This window comes from Gobio gobio, assembly GCF_949357685.1.
Source record: "Gobio gobio genome assembly, chromosome: 21".
NCBI lineage: Eukaryota > Metazoa > Chordata > Actinopteri > Cypriniformes > Gobionidae > Gobio > Gobio gobio.
The window spans coordinates 4,057,118-4,078,630 of record NC_137117.1 but is presented as its reverse complement, the minus strand read 5'-3'; the positions used below and the strand labels follow the sequence as shown (position 1 = coordinate 4,078,630).

The 21,513-nt window shown below is 39.9% G+C and overlaps 1 protein-coding gene across 1 annotated transcript; it reads left to right on the top strand.

Moving 5' to 3' along the window:
• Positions 1-1,946: 1,946 nt before the first annotated feature.
• On the top strand, positions 1,947-20,023 carry LOC307117675 (E3 ubiquitin-protein ligase TRIM39-like). Its single transcript, XM_079802667.1, has 8 exons — positions 1,947-2,052; positions 7,567-7,748; positions 12,620-13,167; positions 14,136-14,231; positions 14,531-14,758; positions 14,952-15,090; positions 18,654-18,689; positions 18,790-20,023. The coding sequence occupies exons 3-8, from the start codon at positions 12,622-12,624 to the stop codon at positions 19,323-19,325; spliced, it is 1,581 nt and encodes a 526-aa protein (XP_079658793.1). The 5' UTR covers positions 1,947-2,052; positions 7,567-7,748; positions 12,620-12,621; the 3' UTR covers positions 19,326-20,023.
• Positions 20,024-21,513: the final 1,490 nt, after the last annotated feature.

Sequence of the window (21,513 nt, the reverse complement as noted above, 5' to 3'; positions counted from 1 at the left end):
ATGTGTGTATTTCAGTCTTGATGTTTTAAAGCAGTGGTCACCAACCTTTTCAAGCCGAAGATCCCTAACCTCGGACTTGATGACTCTCTGTTGACAAGTCCCCAAAAGCCACTTTCCTTTGACATGGCTTTCAGCTCTATGTCATTTTGCAAATCAACCATCTCCGTCTCCAACTCCACTTGACAAAGAATATACTTGCTGGAATTTGGCTGCAACCTGTTCTATATTAATGAGCATGAATGGGTTTGAAACAAATGCAGCAATACATTACATTTCGTTCAACTCACCAAAACGCACACAGTAAACTCCCCGCTGTTGAATTAACACTGCTCTGTGTTCATATGTGAACCACCAGCAGGGTGTTAAAGTAACACTGAAGCAGTGTTAGAGTTAATGAGATACTTAAGTGATTAATTGAGTGATCATTGAAGACACCTGATGATAATGAGCAGAATCACTGAAGGAAAGAGAAACACAAGAACTACAGCTGACTTCAGCCACAGCTTAGATGAAATCAACTGAAAATACATTACATCTCTTTATTTCTGTCATTTGTCTAAATGTCTTTTTGAAAATAACAGAGGTTTAGATGTTGATGATTTATTAAAAATCACAATCACCAAAGGTCGCCATTATGGTGATCAGTGTTTCCTTTATTTGAGTACTTTGACACTTTGATTTTATATAAATTTTTGTTTTTTTAACAGTGTTAACAAAACACATGATTTGTTAAACAGGAAGCCATACACATGATTTGTTAAACAGGAAGCCATACACAAAATCATATCATATCAAAGAACAGTGATTAACTAAACTCATCTCCAACAAAAACGAGTTATTTGTTGTTAATAGATTTTCACCATGAATATTTGCCACAGATCAGTCATCCTAAATAGATTTTTAAATACAATATGGGGATTTTTTTAAGCACACAGATATCAACAGCAATATGAATCTCAACAATGGTGACATGCTTTATGCTGCAATGCATGCTGGGAGTCATGAGTGTTACACTATGGTGGCTCCCAGCATGCATTTCTGCATGAAGAATGTCACCGTTATTGAGATTGATATGATGATTCTTGATGTTTGTGTGTGTCTGAAGATTTTCTTTGTTTCTCAATGCACTTCAAAATCAAAATTCTGAATATTTGATCTCTGGCAAAAAAGAATTGTTGGTGAAAATCTATTAACAAAAAAAACAAATAACCAAATTTTTTTTTATACTATTTTTTTTTCTCAAATATTTTTTACTGATGATGAAAGATGTATCACCTGGACCATCCTTGGTAATGGCTTCTTTTGAAACAAATTATGTGTTTGAAACAAAACTAACATCAGAACAAAAACTAACATCAGAAACCCAGAGTCAAACAGCCCAACTAAAGTAAACACTGGTCACCATAATGGTGACTAAACATTTCCAATAAAACATCAAAATCTAAACCTGTTAATTCTCAAAAAGAACTATAGAGGTATGACAGAAACAAAGTCAGTGTGGTTTGTAATAGATTTATTGAGTCTTTTCAGTTCATCTAAAGCTGTGGCTGAAGTCAGCTGTAGTTCTTGTGTTTCTCTTTCCTTCAGTGATTCTGCTCATTATCATCACGTGTCTTCGATGATCAAACAATCGTCACTCAATTAATCACTTAAGTATCTTATTAACTCTTAAACTGCTTCAGTGTTACTTTAACACCCTGCTGGAGGTTCCCATTTGCAGTCAAGTCTGTCAGAAACCCCAGGTCCAGCAGCCACGCATCATCTGACAGTTCCTTTTGCTCCTCGTTTCTAGGACAGAAAAGGCAGTAAGTCAACAAACCGCTGTAGCACTTTCCCGCGGCTCAACCACCGTAGCACACATTCAGCACAGACAAATAAACTGTTCCATATTCATGATAAGAGGCGGAGCCACTTTATGACATCACTGCCAGTGAGGGAAAGACTTCAGTAAGTGAAAGTGAATAAAACAGAAGAACTGGAAACCTCTTCTATCAACAACATCTTTTTTGAGATGCACTGAAACTAGAGATCACATCTAATATTCACTCACAGGTAAATGATGGAAATATAAGATCTTGTTCAGTAGTTTTAAACTGAAATAGAACTAGATTATAGTTATTGAGTATATCATTGAGTTAGCAGTAAAGTAAAGTGTAAAATGTGATGTCATGTTACATGCACATTGTTACATAGATTACATAGACAGATGTGGGGAAAGTAAAAATGTCACCCTTTTGCTATGTTGTCGTTCATATACAGAAATAACCTTCTTTCATGAAAGACGGATGTCTACAAGAGATATATATTTATATTCAGTACTTTTTATTTCTTTGACTGGACAGAAATTAATGTCAAGTATTTTGATTTTGATATAAACAGTGGCTACTAGCAGGGGCGTTGCTTGACCTTTTGTGTTTTGCTGTGCCCCAGTAACATTTTCTTAACAAATCATTTTCTGGTGAGGTAGGTTTCAGTAAACAGGCTAGATCCATCTGAAAGTAAGCTTTCCTATTCATTGAACATTGTCATTTACATCATTTGAATTATGTAAAACTTGAAGGCTTCTGTAAAGCCAGCTAAAGCGAAACTATCCTGTGCATCGGGGTTGACAGGTCTGCGTCACAAAACTAGCCAATCAAAACTAGCCCAATGGCCAATCAAAAATAGCCCAATGACCACATCCCAAATATCAATACACAAAATATGCCATTTGCTTACCTAAAATACATATTTTACAGTCACTGTCATGCAAATTGAAAACCACTATATCGTGGTGATCATAAACACAGCTCAAAGACTCCCCATAAAATATTTCAATAACATTTTTAATGTATTTATATTTAATTTACAGCCCGCAGATTCATACTTACCCTGTAACTACACGGATAATTAACCCTTAATTAAAAAATACTTACAGTATAAATAATGTGTTAATGTTCCTGATAGCTACCCCTTTATTCCCCCAGTATTACATATTGTTCCCATATACCTACACGTACTTACTTTATAGTTACACTATAATTATCGAAAGTTATGCTGTAAATTCTCTTTACTTACGCAGTACTTTCCAGGACGTAGTCTAAAGTGTTACCAAATTCTCTTGTCATTGTGATGGATCACAGGGGAAGGTAGCTCCTCATACCCCAACAATTCGTTTTTTTCCTGTTCTTTTTGTGCTCTTAGAAGAGCCTGAGTAAGCTGTCCTAAAGATTCAGTGTACCCTGTCTGAAATACTTCGGGGTTGTAGGTGGGCTGAGAAGGAACAGAATTATGCAAAGAATTTATTTTGCTTTCTCGCAACTTCTTTCTACACTCTTTCTCCCAGTGACCTGATTTTTCACAGTAGTTGCATTTGCTTTCTCTCTCAGGCCATCTGTTGTCTGGATTCCTTGTGCTAAACGTAGCTGCTACTCTCACTTTTGCCTTAACACCAGCATCCCTTTCCCATGTAGCTAACCTTTCTAGGTTACTTCTGAGAGTTTTGTTAGACCAAGTTGGATCAAGGAATGGCAATGCTTTTCTGTACTCGGCTAAAAGACCATCTGACCAGACGCGAACAAAAGCTCCCTGGTCGCTTAGCACACCTTCAGAATCGTCAACTATTCCACTGTAAGTTACAGCTGACTTACAAAATCTTTCAGTGAATTCACTCACAGTTTCTTCTTTCCTTTGCACACAGTTAGTGATTTTGGACCAGTCTATTTTGGGTCCCATGATATTCTTTAGAATTTTCAAAACACCTTCTCTCAAATTGCCTTTACTGGCATGTTGTAGTACAGAAATAATTGCAGACTCAAAACTTTTGAATTCATATTCAGTTCGAATTTGTGACATCAGCTGTGTGACTTCTGTTAACGACATGTCGTAGAGACACATTTTGTATAACAGTGTCCTTCCAGAGGGCAAGCTCTGGGATAATCTTTCTATAACTCTAGGTCCTAGCACTTTGGCAACAGTTTGAACTTGGACAACAGAATTAGAAGGAATACTTTCAATTCCCTCAATTCCCTGAGACCTTCTCCTAGCGCCACATACCTTCACTGAATCAACAGGCATCAGATACTCATTGAATGGCTACATCTGTTTCAAAGAAAGCTTGCAAGTCAGGATAAGCGTTATCGGGCTATCTAACTTCATTCACATCAGTTTTGTCTGCAGCTTTGTTGCAGTGCAATTTCTTAGTCAAAGATGCTACTCTAGCACAGAGCTCTTTGTTCTGTTTCTCTAGCTCTGAGATATGCTGAGACTGTTGTCTAGCTAGCACTAAACCAAATTCTCTGTGACAACAAATAATGCCGTTCACATTTTTCTTGCGAATACATGCTCCTAAAACTTTTTTACATTCATCAATCGACCAAGTCTTGTCTGGATGGGTCTCATATTTCTGCATTAGTTTTTGTCTAACTTTCTCTGTGACGATTAAATCCATTTGCACTCCTAACTGTGATTTGAATTCACTGTCTGTCCACAAAGGAGCTGCGAGACCACCTTTTTTAGTTGTGGGGATCAGTCTATCATTCTTTCCAAACATTTTTGTTTCTTTGTTACCACACAATCAAAACACTAAAACTTCTCTGATCAACAGACTTGTTAACACGGATCAACTATTGTTAACTTTCTTTGGCAAAAAGAGGACAATACAAATATTAGCCTGTAATGCTAATCTTCCCTGCCTGAAAACAGAGGCTTAAACAATACTTCCCTGCCAAAACAGAGGCTTAAACAATACTTCCCTGCTTGAAAACAGAGGGTAACTCATCTCTAAAACAAAGTTTAGAGGATAACTTTAGTGAAGTGAAAGTGTAGTGACGTGTGGCCAAGTATGGTGACCCATACTTGGAATTTGTGCTCTGCATTTAACCCATCCAAGTGCACACACACAGTAGTGAACACACACACACACACACACACACACACCGTGAACACACACCCGGAGCAGTGGGCAGCCATATTGCTGTGGCGCCCGGGGAGCAGTTGGGGGTTTGGTGCCTTGCTCAAGGGTCTCACCTCAGTCGTGGTATTGAGGGTGGAGGAGAGCGCTGGTTATTCACTCCCCCCACTAACAGTTCCTGCCAGACCTGAGACTCGACCCACAACCTTCGGGTTACAAGTCCGACTCTCTAAACATTAGGCCACGACTGCCCCCCTTTAGTTAACCAAACCCTACAGCTGTCTGTTAACTCTTCTCTGGCAGCGCAGAGGAAAAACAAATTTGTACTGGTCTTTAAGGTTCTTTTGGATAGACACTCATCACACCTTGGTTGTACAGAAAAATTCAGCCTGGAACGTAGTCAGATCTTGGAGCTTGAAGTTTCAATATGGAGTCTGGATTTAGGTGAGGAGCTCAATCCGGGTCACGGCACCAAAACTGTTGTGAACTTCTTTTGTTCCTTGAAGTAGAGACCAGGAGACTTGGATAGGTTCTTCAGCAGGGATTCTTTATTGAGAACACGTGCTGTCTTTCGGCTGAGGTCATCAAGTCTAACCACTGCACGTGGTATATTATAGGCATTCAATGGGCAGTCCTTAAAAGTGTTCACACAGTAGGGGAGGAGAAAATTCTAAACAAAGCAATGACCAATCACTAGTTCTTATCCAATCAGTATAACAGTGCCATTCAAATGCATAGATGATAATCCAATCACTGATGGTGAGAATCTCAGTAATCTGGCTCATTTGATTTACAATAAAGAGAACTGGCCTGGAAACTTTGCATAGCAGACTAATTCATCTGATATAATCATCTTTACCTTAAATGCTAAATACAATGTATGTTCCTTTAGTTTTAAACAGATTCTTAAATTTGTAATCTCACAGGTTCTAGCCAATTAGGGATCATCTCATTTCGGGGGTGACTGTGTTTCCACCCCTCCCATAAAATTAGGTTATCTGTGGTCATTTAGTTCCCTGCTCTTAAGCAGAGAGTAAATTTAGAACTAACTTCTTACTATAAGATCCATTCTACAAAGATTTCATTCAACTCATCTGTTGGATTATACACAAACAAACGAAAATATACTAAGCACTGTGCCATTTCGTTCACTCATTCAATAGTTACATAATTACATGAATTGGGAGTGATATACATGCATAATGGTCACGTGTATCAGTTGGAGACACACTAACAAGCTATGCCGTTGAAGGCTATTTGAATGCAAGTCCAATAATGATTTGGTGCAGTTCATATGCAACACAGTTTCTGTGAGTTTGCTTGTAGGGTTTAGCTGTGTCGCGCGGAGTTCATTTACAGGTCATTGAGAAGACCGTGATCTGGTTTGTTTCTTTGTCTTGTGATCACATCAAGTCTTTTGTTCTCTTTGTCTATATTTTGGTCAAAGTCCATAGGCAATAAAGTAATTAAGTGGTATCTCCAGGCAGAATGGAGCCTACGTCTCTCTGGTGATAGATGGATGATTTCCTGGGTTCTGGAGTTGATTTGGGCTTAGTAAGGGGATGTTCATTTGTTTCTGCACCCACAACTCCTACACATTTACGTCTGCACTATCTGTATACCCTCCAAGACCTGAAAATACTCCATTTGGCTCGATCTGCTTTTCTGTGTTAAAATCCAACAATTATAAAAATAGATCCTTATAAAAAAATAAATAAAAAAAAAATTATATATATATATATATATATATATATATATATATATATATATATATATATATATATATATATATATATATATATATATATATGTATATACGTATACTTTTTATTGGAATAATCTATTTCATAATGTAAAGTGGACCCCAGTTTGGTCACTTCCCCAGAAATTGCCCCTTATGAATAACGTAAGGAAATTTCATAGCCTATCCTACCAAGCAATTTATACAAAGATTTGAAAGCTCTTTCTGCGAAAATTCCACTGAAACCATCTCTCATTTGTTTTGGTCCTGCCAGGATACACAAAAATGTTTAGAGTTTTATTGCTGGCAAGATCTTAAAAACTCTTGTCTTAACCTACAGGCATGCGCTCTTAGGTTATTATGTTAAAGACCAATGTACAAAGGATGGTGGTTTTATTATAAATGTAAAATTTTTTTAATGTAAATTTCATATCTACAAATGCAAGTTTACAAACAGCAAGCCCAAATTCAAATTAGTTTGAAAAGGAGATTAAACTGTACATAGATGTAGTGTCAAATGCGAAAAATATTAAAGCAATTAAAACAACTGCGATATGCCCCTCTGTAAACATTTTTGTATAAAAAGACTCCATGTACTGTTAAAAATAATCTATGTATGGTTATGTATCCTCTCTCTTCTTTTTTCTGTTCATGTTACACTGATTGTATTCTGAAGTATATTATCTTGTCTTGATATTGTAATATTGATTGCAATTCTGTACATGTTATTTGTTAATAAAGCATTTTGTAAAAAAAAAAGATATAATATGGGTTAATTTTAGTTCCAGTTGGGACAGGGTCAGTGTTGTACAGTTGTTGTGAACACATTTTAAATCCCAGGGGTTGATTTGTATGAAAGCTAAAATATATTTGTTAATGTGATGAAGGTTGTTAAAAGGATTTTTAAAACGCATTAACATGTTTGCACACTCAGCAGAGAGGAATTAGAAACTGGTCCATATTCATGATTGTGGGCGGGGCTATGACATCACTGCAGCTGAGAGTGAGAATTCGGTGAAGGTGAAACTTAATAAAACGGATGAACTGAAACTTCTTCAAACAACAACCACTTTATTCACACACTGACACTAGGGATCACAGCTGAAATTCACTCAGGTAAGTGATGGAAATGTATAAAATCTGGTTCAGTGGTTTTAAAATAAAATATATTATTGAGTATGTAATTTAATTAACTGTAAAGCAACATTTTATGTGTACTGTCATGTCAGCTTGAATACTTCAGACAGAATGAGCACAGTCCAATAAAAACTACAGTTAAACAGTTACAGTTAAAGGGGTCATGAACTACAATGTTTCCTGTGGTGGACTTGTAATGCTGGTGATTTTTACCTCAAAAATGGTCATAATTTAGAAATAAAAGGCCATTTTCTACACTGATTTTAGCCTCTGATTTGAACACTCAAGGGCTACTACTGTGAGTAAATGCACACTGTTATGATTAGCTAACATCTTTGCATAAGAAATAAGTAATACATTTGGAGCTCTCTTGAAAACTTTTACTACGTTTTTGCTATTACAGTTGTCGAGGTTGTGAAAAGTGTTGATTATAACATTAGATTTAGATCTTATTGCGTTTTGTGTTTACAGGTATTTATTTTGTGGTGAGAAACATTTTTGGGGTAATTGTTTGAAAAATTAAAATTACACCCAAAATTAATTTTATTGTCGTCTTTCATGTATAGGAAGAACCTTGCATTATGATAATGTTGTACAGACCTGTTACATACACATATATACTTCTAGCACAGAAATGACAACCAAGTACGTAAAAAAACAGCAGTTATTAGTTTATCTATTAGTTCACCTTAATATTTCAAAGCCAAACATAAAATTACCTTTTTATTTTGTTACCTTTACCAGTGAATGAGTTTAAACACGGATATGATCATGAATTGACTTTCAGTTTTTTTAAATGGAAACTGCACAAGTTAACCCACAAGTTAAACCAGTTTACAAGATTGAATGCTAAGACTTCCTTGCCATACCTATGGTTGTAGTTTTTGAAGAACTGTACATACACGTGTTAAGGCTGGCCCATACTAAAAGATTTTGAAAAGCTTGTCGGATTTTTTTTGTGAGAGACCACAAACAAGATAAAAAAATATAGCTGCAAGCAGCAATACCGGGGCCAAGCACAACAGAAGCAAACAAGGAAGCTAGCAGCAGACCAACTGAAAAAATGAGTGTAGACATTTGAAGACAATTTTAAGCAAAAATGTTAAAACCCCACATTAAAACATTGAGTTGTATAGAGCCAATGTCATATTTTGTTTAATTATAGTGCCACCAAGAGGCACAATCCCTACAATCACAATTTTATGTGTCCTCGGAGCCCATACATATGTGTTTCAATTTTGGTGAAAATATCTAATTTTGTTTTGGAGTTATAGATATTTATATGAAAAAATGACTGACACCTGACTTTGATTGGATTTTACTCCCCCTTACTATCAATATTTTGACATTTGGGCATTAACGCATAGCTATCAACCTATGTTTCCGAACTTCTGATGCTGGTTTTGTCTCGATCGGACTAGCGGTTTCGGCGATATCAGCAAACATTTTATAAACACTAAATTACCAAGCTGCACAAACCAAACGCCGAAACCTGGCAAGTCTGGTATCGTTGGACTCAGCAAGGATTTAGGAGACGAAAAAAGTTACTCACATGAAAATAAGTCAATCACACCCAAAGTTATAAGCGTTTGAAAAAAAAATCCACTAGGTGGCGCTGTTTTGAAATATCTCAGGCTCCTTCAAGGCATCGTGCTGATGACCCATACCGAGTTTGGTAACAATCCGTTGATGAGTTCATAAAATACAGCATTTTAGCACTTAATTAAACATGGCCGACAGCCAAAATGGCCGATATGGTAAAATTTGACATCAGACGACTCGGCATGACGTCCTAAATCTAACGAGACCATTTTTCGTATCCCCGGACCAGTAGGTGGTGCTGCGCCAAAACACTTAATGTTGCCTCAGGTCATGCTTGTGATGACATGTACCAAGTTTGGTTTGAATGCACTAAAGCGTTGCGGAGATACTGTATAGCCTTAAGTGTATTTTTGCAACCGCTACGTAAAATTTGTTCACGCGTTTATCGAAAACGATTTGAGAAATCAACTTGAATTCCATAACTTTTTGTCAGCATGGTTTGAAGATGATCTGGTTAAATTTTTGGGAAAATTGGAGCTACAGCCTAGGTGGAGTTTGCAAAAGGTTTTTCGGTTAATTAAAAATGGCGGGACAATTTTCATGACGTCATATGGTGCAATCGAATTGTCTTGAGCCAAGGAATCAGAGGGGAAAAAAAAATGTTCTAACCCTTATGGTTCAAAAGTTATTAGCATAAACATGAGTGAAACTTTGGACAGGTGGTGGCGCTAGAGGGATTGAGTTAGAGACTCCAAATTTGCTATAGTGACATTTGGAACTATCCTCTATCTGTGTGCCCAATTTCATAAATTCCCGCAAGCGGTTCTATGGGCTGCCATAGACTCCAATGGCGGAATAATAATAATAATAATGCTGCTAACGATTTCAATAGGTGCCTTCGCATCTTCGGTGATTGGCCCCTAATTGTATATTTAACAGTTTTGTTCCTATAGTGTGTGGAGATTCAATCACTTTTAACACACCTCACACCACAGGAAAATCTGTTAAAATAATCTGGACTTTACTTAGGATTGTTGGAAGGGAAGACTTGTGCATAAAATTGGCTTGTAGTGTATGGGTGTCTTTAGGCAGCCAAAGTGGCCATATTAGCCAGTAATATTTAAAAGATACTTAGTGAACCTTTTTTCCAAAATGAAGGTTCGGGAGGAGTCTAATTATTCCGTCCTATCAATGATCATTATGAGCATATATAAGCAGCAGTCATTGCACCGTCTCATCAACAATGTCTCGTGAATCACGTCCCAACCCAGATGAAGTCCAGCACTTTACCTCCAACAAAGAGTCGAGCAAACCCCAGGATCCTATAACTTCGGTTCCCTTTCCACACATAACAATAAATTGAGCTTGTCGTTGTCCTCCTGCAAATTTGCCCAGGCGCCACCATAGAACCGGCTCCTCCTGCCCCAAGCTTGGCCTCAGCACAGGGGTAGGGTTAACTCCTCCTCGAATTCCAGCTCAACAGTTTCCATCTGGAAAATCTCCCATTATTAAAATAGAAAAGTGTAAAACTGACTGCGGCATGCTCTCGCCACCGAGAAAATGTCAGTACCGTCACCACTGGAGCAGACGGAAACATGGAAATTTGTACCGGCTTTCCCCCCCGGCTGCTTCTTGACTGCTGGGTAAAGTCCTCAACAGTGTTGCAGAAGAGGCCACCCTGTGAGATGGGAGCTTCAAGAAAGCGAACTTTGTCATCTCAGCAAGGTTAAGCCAGAGATTGTGAATCCTGGACCACAATGGTGGACATCACCTGACCACAAGCCTGTGCCACTTTTGGTCGCCGATCACAGTTCCTGCATCAATCCCGGTTCAGAACTACCCTTGTGCAGGGGCCGGTTGCATAAACCGTTAAGACTAGTCTTACAAGTTAGACATACATTTTTTTCTTTAAGACTGTTCATAACTTTTTAAAATCAGTTACATAAAAACATAGACTGGCCTAATTTGATACGAAAAGTAAGACTGAATGCCACTTCCCTAACTGCTAGTGGCTCATACTAGATCTTAAGACACTGTCTTAACATAATGGCTTAGTTTATGCAACTGGCCCCTGATCTTTAAGTGCCTTGGCCTGATGAACATGTAATGCAAGGCGGAGGCAGCCAGTCCAGTGGCACTTACAGGCCCTGGATGGAAGATGGGGATGATTCTTCAAGGTGGCAGCGTTTTGTGGGCATAAATGCACTGCAATTGCTTTCTCCACCTGTGGAATCTCTGTATCTCTTGGCCACACCACCATTAAGTGTAATGATGGTGGATGAACCCACAAACCGAGACTGGGCAGTGAAAGGTGCCTCCCACGATTCTGTGAGTTTAAGAAAGGCATTGGGGCGGGATGCGGCTTTGAGTCACACTTCGACTCCAGATACCAATCATCCAACCGTGAGCGCTCAGGACAGAATTGAGGGTTCCACTCTAATCTGATGCCTGCGGCGGCCTGGGCAAGCATGGCTAACAACTTAGCATCGAATTCAGACTGGGCCGGCACACCCAGGGGTGGGAGCCCAGCCAAATTTTCAGCATCACAAGGGGAATGCTTACCCCGATGATGCTATGGATACTTTGCCCTCATCCAAAGCCCCAAATGAGAACTCGACAAACTCATCCAGAAGCTCCACCGGGCGCAACATGCGCAACGAGGAACGGGAGGTCTGTGGGGATTGACCCAGTGAAACAATCCCGTTGTTGCCCACATATCACCCTCAATGCTAACCAACGCAGCTTTGTGGAGACCAGAAGGACCAGCGTGGGGAGTGTCACCAGAACGGCGAGTTGTGACAACAAAGTTGCAATGGTCATGTTCTCACAGTGAGGACATGAGGGCGATGAATCCATTAAAGTCTTCTGTACTTGTATCACTAAATACTTTTTGGGAGGTTGAGCTCGGAGCCTCTGTTGAGGACAGCAAGCCAAATTTGTTTACCATTAATTACTAAGACTGGATGGGCAGGCAATCCCATGAAATAAAGTTCCAAACATAGGTTTGGGAGGAGCCTAATCATTCAGTCCTATTAATCATTGTTACGAGCATATATAAGCAGCAGTCATTGCGTCCTTCCAGCAACAATTCTTACAGCATCCCTCCACCTACCTCCTTCTCCTTCTACTTAGTATCGTTAAAGGGGTTGAGCTTGGAGCTCCAGATGAACCTCGGGTTCAAGCCTCCGTCGAAGACAGAAAGCCAAGTTCTTTTACCATTAACTATTAAGACTGAATCACAGCTGAACTCACGAATTGTAAAATTTCAGTAATATAGTTGATATATTTGTCATTGTTTGTCTTTTCAGCCATGGCGTCCTCCAGTGGTCCACAAAATGAAGAGCTCCTGTGCTCCATCTGTCTGGAAGTGTTCACTGATCCAGTCACCACTCCATGTGGACACAACTTTTGCAGAACCTGCCTGAGCAAGTGCTGGAAAACCAGTCCAGGCTGTTTCTGTCCATCCTGTAATGAAAAATTCAGCAAAAGACCTGATCTCAAGATTAATTCAACACTCAGAGAGGTTGCACAAGACTTTAAGGAGAAGCTAAATCAAGAACCTGAGGTGTTCTGTGACTTCTGTGGTGAAAGAAAGCAGAAAGCTGTAAAGTCCTGCCTGACGTGTCAAAGCTCTTACTGTGAGACTCATCTGGAGCCTCATCGCAGAGTCCCACGTCTGAAGAAACACAAACTCATCAATGCTGTGGAAAATCTGGAGGATTTTGTATGCCAGAAACACGAGAGACCTCTGGAGCTGTTCTGCAGAGATGATCAGATTCTGTGTCTGCCCTGCACCGAAGGAGAACACAGGACTCACAACACTGTTCCTATAAGGGAGCAGAGTCAAGAGAAGAAGGCAAGAGTTACAAATAGAACACTTTAAACACCCTGTGAAATCATCCATTTTTTAAAAGAACAGTCAGAACCAGTAGCTGTCAATCATAGCCATGAACTATGTTTAGCTCTTTACTGTTGCTAGACAGGTGGTTTTAAAGGGAGGGACATTCTCAGCAGACATATCACCCTGTAGCCCAAGACTGGTTTCCCACTGAAGCTAGGCAGGGCTGAGCCTGGTCAGTACCTGGATGGGAGACCAACTGGGAAAACTAGGCTTCTGTTGGTAGAGGTGTTAGTGAGGCCAGCAGGGGGTGCTCACCCTGTGGTCTGTGTGGGTCCTAACACCCCAGTATAGTGATGGGAACACTATACTGTAACAAGCACCGTCCTTCAGATGAGACATTAAACCGAGGTCCTGACTCTCTGTGGTCATTAAAAATCCCAGGATGTCCTTCGATAAAGAGTAGGGGTGTAACCCCGGCATCCTGGCCAAATTTGCCCATTGGCCCCTGTCCATCATGGGCTACTAATCATCCCCATATACTGATTGGCTTCATCACTCTGTCTCCTCTCCACCAATCAGCTGGTGTGTGTGGTGGGCGTTCTGGCGCAATATGGCTGCCGTCGCATCATCCAGGTAGTGCTGCACATTGGTGGTGGATGAGGAGATTCCCCCCTTCTATATGTAAAGTGCTTTGAGTGCCTAGAAAAGCGCTATATAAATGTAACAAATTATTATTAATTATTATAGAGAGCATTTAATTGGACACAAATTTGTGTAATGCAAGATGAGTATTGAGTATACATATTAATGGCCTGTTTCCCAGAAGAGAAGGACTACATTGTAAATGTATGTGTGTTAATTGTATAAACTTCTGAAAATGTATTGGCATATACAGTATGTTATACAGTATCTGGATAGTATCTCAAAACTGGCAGAAATGGACTAAAAGCTACAAAACCATGATGTCTTTTCTCTGTATGTAGAATCAGCTGGTTCAGACACAGACAGACATTCATCAGATGATCCAGGACAGAATTAAGAAGATTCAAGAGATTCAATACTCAGTAGAGCTGAAAAAGGTGAGTAAAAAAATTACATTTACATCTACCCATTGAGGCACTTTTATCCAGAGCAATTTGTCAAAGAGCCAACAATATACTTTATACAAAATGCCAGGTTTATAAGATAATTAGACGAAGAACCAAGCTAGAGAATAGTTTTTTTTTGAGTATGTGTATATGTGTAAGTGCATTGGTTTAAAATGAATAATGTAATGCATCATAATATTTCAATCTACTTCATAAATAAAGGTACCGAGTTGAATGCAGTCACTGGATGTCGCTGCAATAATATAATATGCATTTCTATAATATATCAGAGAAACACAGATAAAGAGAGATCATCCAGTGTTGAGATCTTCACTGATCTGATCCGCTCCATTGAGAGATGTCAGTCTGAGCAGCTGAAGATGATGGAGGAACAGCAGAAAGCAGCAGAGAAACAGGCTGAAGATCTCATTAAAGAGCTGCAGCAGGAAATCACTGAGCTGAAGAGGAGAAACACTGAGCAGATCTCACACACTGACCATCATCTCTATGATACACAGGTCTGTCAACATCTGTCTTGTCAGCCATCATGTACAATATTACAGGACAAACACTCAATCTGTGCTACAATGTACAGACAGCCACTCATATATACAGAACAGAATGAAACAGTAATAATGTCAAATTAGAAAAATATTGAATTAACTTAAATAATAATAAAACAATTTAAAAGCATTCTCTCTCCTGCTGTAGATGAACTCATCCCTGTACAGTCGTCCACACACCAAGAACTTGACCGAGATCAGGATTGACTCTGATGTGAATATGATCCCTCTGTATAGAGCTCTGGCTCAACTGAAGAATACTCTAAATAAAAAACTCTATCAAACTGGTATGTATGTGAATATCAAACAGTGAATACGTTTCTCATGTAAAGTTCTATCCAAACTTTAAGTCATGTCATAACCAGTTAAAGCAGTAATACTTTAACTTGGTTATCTGTTGACAATACCAGGAAGCAACATGTAAGGAATAAATAGTAAGTAATTAATATTAATAAGTAATCTCTCTGGTAGCCTATGATTATCTCATCGACTTCTATTCTAAGTATATTTACTGTAAACACATTCTGCGTTCTCTTCCCTTTCGAATGGGAACTCGTGCTGTGTCCCTTAGAGGGCGCTATGGGGAATGCCTCTGGCGCTACTGGTGTCTGAAGCATGAGTCTAAACTCGACAATGAACTTGACATTGGCAGGTAGCAGCCTATGGCGGCACTACTGGTGTGACCGATAGTATAAAAGGGCACCTGGGATTACGCTACTTTAGGCGATAGTGCTGTCAGGTAGTTAGGCTGTGAACCTCCTTGACTTTATTTTGTGAAAGTATTTTTGGGCCTCCTCTCACTTCATTATGCTGAGGCATCCACTTCCTAGAGCTCCGCTCATACCCCTTTTCCACCGAGGCAGTGCTAGAGCTAGTTCAGAGCCAGAGCTAGTCCCAGTTCATAGTTGGTTCGACTGAGGAGCTTCTAAGAACTGTTTGCTTTTCCACCTTCTGAGAGCCACAACAGAGCCAGGTCTTACGTCACTGTCTACGTCTCATCTCTCTCAGCAACGCTAGCGAGATGTTGCCAAGTCTGCGGGCTGTTTTTTTCATGTCCGCGGGTTGAAGCGAACCCAATTATGTGATATTTAGCCCCGGGAATGCGAATTTTAGTAGGCAACCATGCCAAAAAACACATTTTACTCCCAAATGTGATTTTTACCGGGGAAGTCCCCCTGAAACGCGATTGGGCTTGTTTTGAGTAGCAATTGGGCGGGTTTTGTTGTGAAAACCTGGCAACGCTGTGCAGCGGGAAACACACACACACCAGGCTTGTTCGAGATGCATCGGCGCTGCGCAGACCGATCCACGTATGATATATAAAAAAAAAAAAAACGCATGAGTGAATCAAAAGCATAAGGAGTCATATGCTCTCGCTGGACTCGTTATCATACGGCGATCGGTCTGCACAGCACCGCTGCGAACAAGCCTTCCATCAACAATGCAAACGTTGCGTTACTATTGATTCACATGGCTTTACGATCCTACATCGGCATCAAAACACAACGAAAACACAGCGAATCCAACGCATTCGTGCAGCTCGGTGTCATTTGTATATACGGAGATTACAAACGAGCAGCAGCTGTTAGCTCCATTAGCTGCTATTTCAACAATGGCGGATCTCCAGTTTGTGTTGGTCTTGTTGACTCCGCCCCCAGCGCCTGACGTAATCGGTTCTTACTTCTAGCCCTGTTCTAGCCCAGCAATGTTTTGGTGCTACTTAAGAACCACTTTTCCTGGCTCGGAGCTGGGGCTTTGGGTGTGGAAACACAAAGAACCGATTTGAAACTAGGCTCTGGCTCGGATCTAGCTCTAGCTCTGCCTTGGTGGAAAAGGGATATCAGATAACATCATAAGGTAGTTGGCTTTCTGTAAGCCTCCTTGGTAAGCTGTTCCGAGTATAGGACGTTGCTAGGCCTCATAGAGAATTGTCATGTTTTGGCCTTTGTCCGCAGAGCTGTGGAGTTGTCAGGCTTTTGGAGCCGCCGCCACTGCCATTAGAAAGTGCCATGGGCCACCTTTCGCTTTCGAGAGTTATTTTAGCCTCCACTGTTTTGAGCTTCACCTTCATACAGAACAAGTTGATTATGCTCCATTGAGCCTTCTTAGCTATTGCTTAGATCTAGGCTTCTTCTTGTTATGAGAATCTTTCTGTGTGGCCCCTGCTTTTTATTAGTCAGAATATGTCCAGCTCTCTGTGAGCCTCCTTGGCTACTACGAGCGTTGCTACGTCTCCTCTTGCTAGAGAGAGTTATCTTATTGAGGCCTCCGCTCCCTAGAGCTTCGCTAGGATAGCAGTTGCAAGTTGTAGCCTCTCTGTGAGCCTCCTTGAAAGATGTCCTGGGCATATAGTGTTTTTAGGTCTTCTCTCGATTTAGAGAGTCGTCATAGCGAGACCTCGACTCCTAGAAGCTCAGCTAGGTGGTATGTCAGGTTGTTAGGATCTCAGTGAGCCTCCTTGGCTACCAAACTTAGTGTGTTGTGTTGTTAGGCCTCCTCTCATTATGAGAGTCATTGCATTGAGGCCTCTACTCTGCGGAGCTTCATGGGCCAGCTAGAATAGCTCGTCTGAGCTTTCATTTTTTTTTAATTTGTTACATTTTTTATATAGCGCTTTTCTAGGCACTCAAAGCACTTTACATAGAAGGGGAAAATCTCATCCACCACCAATGTGCAACACCACCTGGATGATGCGACGGCAGCCATATTGCGCCAGAACGCTCACCACAAACCAGCTGATTGGTGGAGAGGAGACTGAGTGATGAAGCCAATCAGTATATGGGGATGATTAGTAGGCCATGATGGACAGGGGCCAATGGGCAAATTTGGCCAGGATGCTGGGGTTACACCCCTACTCTTTATCGAAGGACATCCTGGGATTTTTAATGACCACAGAGAGTCAGGACCTCGGTTTAACATCTCATCTGAAGGACGGTGCTTGTTACAGTATAGTGTCCCCATCACTATACTGGGGTGTTAGGACCCACACAGACCACAGGGTGAGCGCCCCCTGCTGGCCTCACTAACACCTCTACCAGCAGAAGCCTAGTTTTCCCAGTTGGTCTCCCATCCAGGTAGTGACCAGGCTCAGCCCTGCTTAGCTTCAGTGGGAAACCAGTCTTGGGCTACAGGGTGATATGGCTGCTGGCTTTCTTGCTACTACCCTTGGGTTAGAGCATTGCTAGGCCTTTTGTTTGAGTCCACTCTTGTCCACTCTTCAGGGCTGTCTGAACAGAAGTTCTGAGTGTTAGACTCTCTATGAGCCTCCTTGGACGCTGGCCTGAATATGAAGTAGATAGGCTTCCTCTCTTTAGAGTCATCCTGTTGAGGCTTTTAGAAGGCCTTTAGACATTCTTTAGAAGCTCCAGTCTATGATGATATTCCCTTTAGATACCAAGCTTGCCTGTAAAGGGCCTTGTAGCTCGGGCTCTGGCCGCAGGGAATTCATTCCACTGCTGATGTTCACCTTAGGGATGAGGACTCCTTTCTTGACTTAGGTCAGCCAATAGGGCACTCATCCCTTCAGCATTGCGAGCGTGGGTATTACATGGGTATTTTTATGGGTATCTCTAGGGGACGCAGTGTGAGTTCCCATTCGAAATGGAACATCTCCGGTTACGCATGTAACCATGGTTCCCTGAGAAGGGGAATGAGACGCTGGAGGTAATCCCAATAGCACCCTCTAGGGGACGGAGCATCTCGTTCCTCTTCTCAGGGAACCATGCATAACCTGAAACGTTTTATAAACTGATAGATGAGCCACATTTATATGCCACTGATGCTGCTAATAGAAATATAATCATTGTTAACCCAAAATATTCCTATGAATAATTCATTGTATTGTCATCAGTATCCACAGGGTTGACGTTTGTACAGAAGTATGCAGGTACAGTGTGATTGACACCTTTTTTTCTCAATACACTAATATACTGTACATCTGAAAATGTTTGTTCTGAAGTTGATTGATAATGTCTGATCTCTCTCAGTGGATGTGACTCTGGATCCTGATACAGCGAATCCATATCTCATCCTGTCTGATGATGGAAAACAAGTCAGTGATGGAGACATTAAGCGGAACGTCCCAGAAAACCCAAAGAGATTTGATGACATTTGTGTTCTGGCAAAGCAGGGATTCAGTTCAGGGAGATTTTACTATGAGGTGCAGGTGAAGGGAAAGACTAATTGGGACTTAGGAGTGGCCAGAGAATCCATTAACAGGAAGGGAGACATTAGCCTGAGTCCTGAGGATGGATGCTGGACTGTGATTCTAAGGAACGAGAATCAATATAAAGCTTGTGAAAATACATCTGTCTCTTTATCTCTGAAAGGGAAACCTGAGAAGGTGGGTGTGTTTGTGGATTATGAGGAGGGTCTGGTCTCTTTTTACAACGTGGGCTCCAGATCTCATATCTACTCTTTCACTGGTCAGACTTTCACTGAGAGACTCTATCCATATTTGGGCCCAGGCCTTAATAATAAAGGTAAAAACTCAAGACCACTGATCATCTCACCTGTCAAATAAAATGAACAAATCCCCCAAAATATGAAACATGAAGATTATCTATACATTTGCTTTTATAAGGATTAGAATTTGCAAAACAAAAATAAATCTGCACACTGATTACATGGATAATTCAAAGTAATGAAGCTTTGAGTCTAGTCTATGCTATGCTAAAAAAAGATACATAAATAAGACAAATGGTGTACGAAATACTCAAAAAGATGACCATATTACTATTATCATTCATTAACAGGACAAATATAAGTCTGTTTCACACTTCAAGAAGCCTTGAAGTTTTTAAATTTTTTTGGTGAAAATGCACAGTTTCATATTTTCAACTTTTCAAATCTGCTATGTTTAAGTTTGAACTATGATTTAATAATACATGTTTAGAATATTTTGAAATACTGCATAATGTTATAAACTTCTACATATGTAAGGAAATTTCCAGTGACCATTATCTCTCTCCTCTCCAGCTGTTTTTAACTTGTAACTTGAAATTCTTGGTTTATGGGAATAACTACAACATCTGAATAAAAACAAGTGTGAAATTATATTACATTGCTTATAAACTAAATGTCTTACTATTATAATATATAAATACACATTTGTATGATTTATGAGAATGATTTATGTTAATGAACATCTACTCACATAAACATTACAACAAATTGCAATGACTGAGACTGATGGATATGAATAAAACATGGGGGACCTTTATCGTTGACTTGCATCAGTTTTAAAAAGTACTGAATTATTATTTAGTGCAGACGACCCTTCAGCAGGGGTGTGAAGTAACAAATTACAAATACTCACATTACTGTAATTAAGTGTTTTTTAAAATCAGAAATTGTACTTTTTTAAATAGTAAAAAAAATGTGTACTTTTACTTGAGTACATTTTAAATGATGTAACTTTTACTCTGTTTTCCCTTCTTTTGCAGTTACATGCTTGCTTTAATTTTAATTTTATCCATCAATGTGATTGGTAAGGGAGAGAGTAACTGGCCTTGTGACTCACATCAAATCAAACCGTGCACAAAAAACTTTAACCACAGCAGTAGATGGCGCCAACTGCTGTTAATAATGGCTGCTGTGGAAGCACATCCTTCAAGGATCAATTCAATTGAGATATCGGCATCTTCCTCTAATTTGGAGAAACATGTTAAGGAAAATTCAGGATTTCTGCTTACTAAATGATCTGTATATAAGCTAGCCTATCTCCAGGGCCTGAAATTTGGTACGGGTATTGCATACAATTTTAATAACTCCTGCAAGTGCCACATTCATAATGGGATTTCCCACTTCCATTTATTTACTTCCGCATATAAAGAGATTAGCGCGGTCTGCACTGTCTCGCCCTCGCGCACACAGCAGTTGGCAGCTCATTGACTCTTGTTGAGTTTATAGTATGAGTATGCAATGCGTGCTGTGAAAAAAGTGTGTTGGGTAATTTGTCAAAAATCAAATCTATTGTGGAAAATGTAAAGCAAAAAGAAATGGAAGGGAACCAGAGAGAACAAAACTGAAGTATTTGTTTTTACATGCTTAAGGTCAATTCTGTCATGTTTATACACTCAAATATCGTAGAAAACAGCTTGTCAAGACCAAAAATCATCATTATTAGTGTCACTGCCCACAAAAGAGACTAATCCAGATTCACTAATGAATTCACAGTTACTGAACTCAATCTGTTGAGAGATTAATAACGTGTTTTCTCTTAATAAAACAAGAAAAAAAATGGCAGAATAGCCTCAATTGCAGCCCTTAATAATGAATCTAAAAGCCAGTTTTTACACAGATGAGGGGAAAAAAGTGACTTTAAAAGCAATTCAAGTGATTTGAAAGCATCAGTTACTGTCATAGCAGACAAATGTCATGAAAAGGTAAAAACATTAAAGGAAGAAACACACCTGAAGGATTAAATCCTCATGGCTGTGTTGTTCCTCAGCTGTGGTTTCTCTCTTCATCTTCATCATCTGCTGTTCTCCAGTCTGAACCCAGAGACTCTGTGCAGGTTTGATCGGTGGATCCATGACTGTCACACACACTCTCCTGAGCGTCAGTGTCACAGAGTAAAGTGAGTCCTGTGTGTCTCTGGATCTCTGACGATCTTAAACTACTCAATAGTGCATTAGCGCCGCCACTGGCAGTGGAGAAACACAACACCTTCATCTCTGGAGGATCAGGGCTCAGGTCTCGCTTTCTCC